General features: G+C 39.2%; 2 protein-coding genes across 4 annotated transcripts in view; both read left to right on the forward strand.

Annotated features, from left to right (window-relative positions):
• The first annotated feature begins 361 nt into the window (after window positions 1–361).
• Poln (DNA polymerase nu) overlaps window positions 362–6,823 on the forward strand; it is a 157,313-nt gene continuing 150,851 nt past the window's right edge. For all 3 annotated transcript variants that reach the window (XM_004624614.2, XM_023700123.1, XM_023700129.1), the window contains exon 1: window positions 362–441. The gene's annotated coding sequence lies outside the window, so the exon portion shown is untranslated. The remainder of the gene's footprint in view (window positions 442–6,823) is intronic.
• The window catches only part of Haus3 (HAUS augmin like complex subunit 3), a 16,415-nt gene continuing 11,104 nt past the window's right edge, over window positions 1,513–6,823 (forward strand). The window contains exons 1-3 of the mRNA XM_004624613.2: window positions 1,513–2,526; window positions 3,951–4,390; window positions 5,816–6,044. Coding sequence (XP_004624670.1) covers window positions 1,618–2,526; window positions 3,951–4,390; window positions 5,816–6,044 — 1,578 coding nt within the window. The 5' untranslated portion in view covers window positions 1,513–1,617. The remainder of the gene's footprint in view (window positions 2,527–3,950; window positions 4,391–5,815; window positions 6,045–6,823) is intronic.

A 6,823-nucleotide genomic window follows, 5' to 3' on the forward strand; every position in this document is an offset into this window, starting at 1 on the left:
TGGCGCGGCCGCCCGCCGGCGCCGAGGCAGGGCCCGCGGCACTCTCGGGCCGGGCTCTCACTTCCCACAAGTGTCGCGAGAGGACCGCGACGCCGGCGGGAGCGAGGCCGACACTGGCACCCGCGGCCGAGACGCTCAAGGTCCCCAGAACGCGGTACGCCCAGCTCGTCCAGGGAGAGGCGGAGCGAGGGCGGAGTCCTCTGCGGAGAAGCCAATCAGATAGCTCCGCCGGACCACCGGGCCCCGAGCGGGGCCGAAGTCGCTCATCGGGCCCCGCCCAACCGGGGGTTGGGGGGGGTCCCGACATCGCGCCTGCGCAAACAGCGCCTTCCGCCGCGCCGGCCCTCTGCGCATGCGTGCCTGCTGGCGCTCCCGTGAGGCAGTGCGAAGAGTGCGGCGTTTTGGCGCGGTCTGTGAGGGGCCGGGCAGTGCATCCTTGAGGTGAGGGGCGTCGCCTGGGTGTAGGCCGGGCGGGCGGGCGGTGAAGTGTGCGACCCGTTTCCTCTTTCAGGAGTTAGAGCGTCGGTGTAGGGTGCCAAGGGCGGTGGGCTCGACCGCGAGCCGAGACCCGGTCCCTGAGCGACGGGGGATTGGGGGGAGGCCGGCGGCCGGGGTCCGTCGCGTCACCTTGCCTGGTGTCCGGGAGCTTGTGCCGCTTCGGGGTTGGGGGGGTGTACTTTCTCAGCGTGCACAGGTATCACGACGGCCTGCACCCGCGAAAAGCCCGAAACTAGAAAACAACCCAGAGATTTCAGCCGCTAGGATGCCGGGCGCGTCGCGACCTCGGCGGCTCACCGGCGGCCTCGCGCAGCCTCGGCTCGGCGTCTGTGTCGGCGCGCGTCCGCGGGAGACGAGGCGGGAGCGCAGTGCTGGCTCACGCCGCGGTCTCCCCTCGCAGGCCGGCTTCCGCGCAGCGTCGGGGTCGATCTGGGAGCTCGACGAGTCCTCACAGGGCCCTCGGAGTGGTCATCCTTCTCATTCAACCACTGTATGTATTTTTATTTTCTTCTTTCTTTCTTTTGGCGGAACCGTGTATTTTTATTTTCTTAACGTAGGATGGGCAGGGAAAAGCTGCTGCTAGCTACTTGGTGGCTTGGGTTTGGATTCGTTTGCTTTGAATGAAATACAAAGGTAGTGTATTTGAAAATATTTCATCCATGGGAAAAGAGATTATATTACTGGGTTTCCATTTCTGGTGCGGTTATTTTGAGAAATACCCTAATTGTTTTCCTTTGTCTTCATCAAACATTGCAGCTACAACTATATTTTAGTCCACTGGCTCTCAAATATGTGACTTGAGTATCTTCCTTTTAAAAACATATTTATTTGTGGTCTAATACTTGTTTTCTTCCCCTCTAGGAGGAGTCATTATATATTCTAAAAATATTATCCCATTCTCTATGGACTTTTTGTTGTTGTTGGGTACCAGAAATTGAACTCAGGATCTTGTGCTTGCCAGGCAGGCACTTGTACTATTGAGCTATATCCCCAACCACTCTTTATGGACTTCTGTAAAAGTTAATTTTGTTTTAGTTTGGATTTATTTGATAAAATTAGCACCACATACCCATATCAGATACAAAACAAACCTGAAAAAACAACTAGGGTGGTTAAAGCATGAGCTGTGGAAATGAGTTTGTGGAAACATTAAAAATAATTGGTTATCCCAAAGCTGATAGCCTTAATGGAGAAGATTTTGACTGGCTATTTGAGATTGTTGAAGATGAAGCATTTTTAAAATGGTTTTGTGGAAATGTGAGTGAACAAAATGTATTGTCAGAAAAGGAACTGCACGCTTTTAGCCTTCTTCAGAAATCGGGCAAACCCATTCTAGAAGGGTCAGCATTGGATGAAGTTCTTAAAACTTGTAAAACTTCTGATTTGAAGACACCTAGACTGGATGATAAAGAGCTGGAGAAATTAGAGGATGAGGTTCAAATGCTGCAGAAATTAAAAAACCTAAAAATTCAGCGACGTAATAAATGCCAACTGTTGACTTCAGTATCTAGTCACAAATCTCTGAGGTTAAACGTTGAACGTGAAGAAGCCACTAAAAAACTTAAGCAGAGTCAAGGAATTCTGAATGCTACAAATGCTAAGCTCAGTAATGAACTTCAGGCTCTTACTGACGGAGTTACTAAATTGATAATGTTCTTCAGACAATCTGATTTAAATCAAGAGACAAATCCCATGGTATTTTTATCTCAGTTTTCCTTGGAAAAATATCTAAGCCAAGAAGAACAAAGCACAGCAGCTTTAACCTTGTATACTAAAAAGCAATTCTTTCAGGGAGTACATGAAGTAGTTGAAAGTTCAAATGAAGAAAATTTTCAACTTTTAGATATGCAAACACCATCTCTATGTGATAATCAAGAAATCCTTGAGGAGAGACAACTAGAAATGGCTAGATTGCAGCTAGCATACATATGTGCTCAGCATCAGTTAATTCATTTGAAAGCAAGTAATCTGAGCATGAAGTCGAGTATAAAATGGGCAGAAGAAAATCTTCATAGCCTAACCAGCAAGGTAAATATAAGAAATTATACTGGATTCATATAATTATTGTTAGGAATATAGGATTGAATATTGCTATTAAAGTACTTTAGAAAGGAAAATTGAATAATTAATTACAAGTTTTAAAAAGTTTTCTGGGCTGGGGAGATAGCTTGGCAGTCTAAGTGCTTGCCTGGCAAGCACAAGGACCTGGGTTCCATCCCCAGTTCTGCATGCCACATGCTCTGCTGGCCCTGGAACCCGGGATGCACTGTGCTGGCCCCAAAACTGTGGTGGTGCATGCCTGTAATCGCAGCGCTGGGGAAGCTGAGATAGGAAGATCACTATGATTCCAAGCTCCATGGTGAGATCCTGTACCAAAAAAAAAAAAAAAATCAAAAAGGATTTTCAAAAAATTAGAAGTTTTCTCTTTGGTGCTTGTTTGTGGCACATATTTTAGTGTTTTACAAATAGGTCCTCCTACTAATGGAAGGCAGAAATAATTATGTTATCTCTTTCTAGATATCTATATAACACATTTATTTTAAACAAATGCTTTAATTTGCATTCTGAATTTGAAATTTCTATTAATTCAGAAATTAACTGAACAGGCTCAACAGGAATTTCTTTTTTGAGAAGTATGGTAAAAAGACAAGTTGCTTTATTGTCAGCATTTTACTTTGTTTACTATGACAGAAGCATGGTTCTAATGAAGTCAGAGGTCCAGGTTCAGTCAACTGAATCCCTGCTACCTAGTTGATCATGTCTAGGTGTATTGTAGATGTGGGAAGCTTGTTTTCTTGGTAATGTAAGCCACTAGATAGTTGAGTAAAAGTGTAACTTTGAATCTGAATACCAACATCAATTTAGTTACTACAACTGTCACAGACTTTGGAATAATAAAGAAGTCCTATATTGTGTACTAAAGTAAAGAACATGACTAGCAGAATACCTACGGTGATAATGTTGAAGAAAATCTTACATAGTGTTTGTTTACATTCAGTGAATAGTAAGCTATTAATGTTTTAGTTTCCATTAAGCATCACAAGATCTCTTATTTTGGTAGCTATGTATATAGTAACATTAAAATTTTTAGTGCTTTACACTGACTTTACTCTTTCTCCATACCTTTTAATTTTTTTGCTGTTGGCTTTGAGACAGGGTCTCACTGTATATAGTTTATGCTGGCCTTGAATTCGTTATCTAGCTTAGGCTGGCCTAGAACTTGCAGTGATCATTCTGCCTCATCCTTCCAGTGCTGGGATCACAGGTGTGTGCGTGCTACCAGGTCTGGCTTTACTTTTTACTTTTTACGCTATAATTTTGGCTTATGTTTATATGGAGTGAGTTTTTATTCATTGAGCATATTAGCTGGTCACCTAAAATAGGAAGTGAAAATAATTTAAAAACTAAGTTTGAGTCTACATTTTGAAGTGTAATTGCTTTTCTTTGTATAGGCTGTTGGTAAAGAAAATTTGGATGCCAAAATTTCTAGCTTGACTAGTGAGATTCTGAAACTTGAAGAACAAATCACACATATGAAGGACAAAAGTTTGCCTGCTGTGGTAAAAGAGAATGCACAGTTACTGAATATGCCAGTAGTGAAGGGGGATTTTGACCTGCAGATTGCTAAACAAGATTATTACACTGCAAGACAAGAGTTAGTTTTAAACCAGTTAATAAAGCAAAAGGCATCATTTGAACTGGTACAGTTATCATACGAAATTGAATTGAGGAAGCATTGGGATACATACCATCAATTTATAAATTTGGCTCAAGAACTTAGTGAAAAAAACATGATACTTTCTCAGCGGTTAGAAATGTTAAAAGACCCATCAGTCTCTCAGCAGACAAATCCAAGGAATACCATTGATACTAAGGATTATTCTACTCAAAGGTATGTATGTTTTGTTGCTTCCTAAATAATTTTGTTCTTTTCTGTTTTGGGGGAGAGTTTGAACTAAAATCTGGAAGTTTAAAAAATTTTAATACAGTTTGTCCTTTTTTATTCTCTTCTGCTTTTCTTTTATACGCACCTTTTTAACTTTTGCTTCCTTTTTATTTGAGTGAGATCTGAACATAGCTACTTTAGAGCTGAAGTGATAGGTAGAGGAATGATTAGACCCCCCCTTTAGGCACCATTATTTAGATACATATTTTAGATTTGGGACAGGAAGTTTGATTACAGCTTTGTATACTATTGGTGGGCCAACGATTAGCTATCCTTGGAAAAGGTAGTAGAGAGAAGACTTCATTTGTATGTCTGGTCAGGTGGATTATTGAGGGTAAGTGCATAATATAATCTTGTTTTATTAATGAAATGAGGAACTTGAATAGGGCTGCTTCATTGTACAGTTTCATGGAGTGCCATTGTGATTAAGAGCTGTGTAAATGATGCTACTTGCAATTGTATAATTACCCCTATGACCTTAATTGGCAGTCTTGGACTTGAACCATTTTTTATAAGTAAAGCAGATAGTTTCATATATGTATAGGTGGTATTGCCTTAGATTTTTTTCATTTGCCCCATAGGATGATGGTTTTTTGTGCTGTTAATGTTTGAAAGGCAGAAGTGATTACATATTTCATGAATGTTTTAATTTACCAACCAAATGATACTTGACAAGATTGAGTAGGGAAAGTTTGTTGTAGCCATATATATCGTTCTTGCTTCTTTACTTTTATAATATTATTTACATCTTTAGTTTTTTATCTTTTCTTAATCTTTTTCCTTGAATGTGCATATCTTTTTTTTTTTTTTTTTTTTTTTTCTTTTGGTACTGGGAATCAAACTCACGGCCTTGTGCTTGCTATGCAGGCACTGTGCCACTGAACTAAATTCCTGGCCCAATATTCTGTCATTTTTCATAACTATAAAATAGGTATTAAGATATAAAAATTATTTCTCAGAGATTGATTTGCCTGCACTCAAATAATAGAGAACTCAGTGCTAGGTCTTGTGTTTTAAGTTGTTGATATTTTGTAGATGTGTTCTGTGAAAGAAGTGTTTTCTTAGGAAGTATCTCTAAAGCACACTGTTAAAAGTAGGTTAATGTCAGTTCAATTCAAGAAAAATTTTGTATCTAAAACTTAAAGATGGAGAAACTGAGAATTAAGAAGCAGTAGAACATTTCTATGCTGAAATAGTCTTATTGAAATATTCAGTTGCTTGATTTTAGAAGCACACAGATGAATATTTTTTGTTATTTAGCTATCTCCACAACTGTTCCAATGTAGTGAATTATAATTTTTTGTGTGAATTATAATTTTGAAAGCTACTAATGACAGATTTCTCCGTATAATTTTTACTTTTATATTTTAGGCTTTATCAACTTTTAGAGGGAGAGAATAAGAGAAAAGAATTGTTTATCACTCATGGAAACCTAGAGGAAGTGGCTGAGAAATTGAAACAGGATGTTTCTTTGGTACAAGATCAGTTGACAGTATCTACACAAGAACATTCTTTATTTCTGTCCAAACTGAATAATGATTTGGATGTGCTTTGTGATGTTTTGTATCAAGGAGGAAATCAGCTTTTGCTTAGAGATCAGGTGGGTATTTGCCATAGTAATTAAAATACTTAAAAAAAAATGTTCATTGTAAAAGATGTTACATAAAGTATTCATGTGAAGATGTTATTCCATCTTATTGCCAGAAAGCAAATATTCATCTCTTTTTAATTTTTGTTTAAATATAAATACATTTTTCAAATACTTTTGATTATTTAACAGTTTAATATTTGTAAGTTTTTCAGACACCACAAAAGAATATATAGTAATTTTTTTTTTTCCAATACTGAGGATTGAACTCAGAGCCTCATGATATAGTAGACAAATGCTCTGTCACTAACTATATCGTTAGCCTTTTTAATTTTGAGACAGGGCCTGAGTGCTTGGGTTGGCCTCCTGTCTCAGCACCCCCAGTAATAGAATTCAGAAAAACAGATACTTATAGAGCAAAATATTGGAACTTAAAAATTTTTGCTTCAGATTTTTAGATAGGGATGGTCTACTGGTAAATTCAGTGGAACTATAATAACATCCAAGAACCTCGAAGTTTGTTTGGTCCCAGGTTTCAGATAAAGAGTACTTATATTTGTGAAAGTGAATATGTACATATTTTGCAATCCAGTAATTTTACTTGTAGGGGTGTGTGTTTGTGTGTGCATGCATGTTCATGCATCGATGTGCACACCATACACATTTACAAATACACAATTAAGACATGCAACTAGACTATAATAATCTGGTTTGTAGTAGCAGAAACTAGAAACAATCTAAATGTCTCCAAGTATAATAGATAATTGTGGAATTTCTACAGTTAAATCTTA

Source organism: Octodon degus, unplaced genomic scaffold (genome assembly GCF_000260255.1).
Source record: "Octodon degus isolate 3935 unplaced genomic scaffold, OctDeg1.0 scaffold00006, whole genome shotgun sequence".
Lineage (NCBI taxonomy): Eukaryota > Metazoa > Chordata > Mammalia > Rodentia > Octodontidae > Octodon > Octodon degus.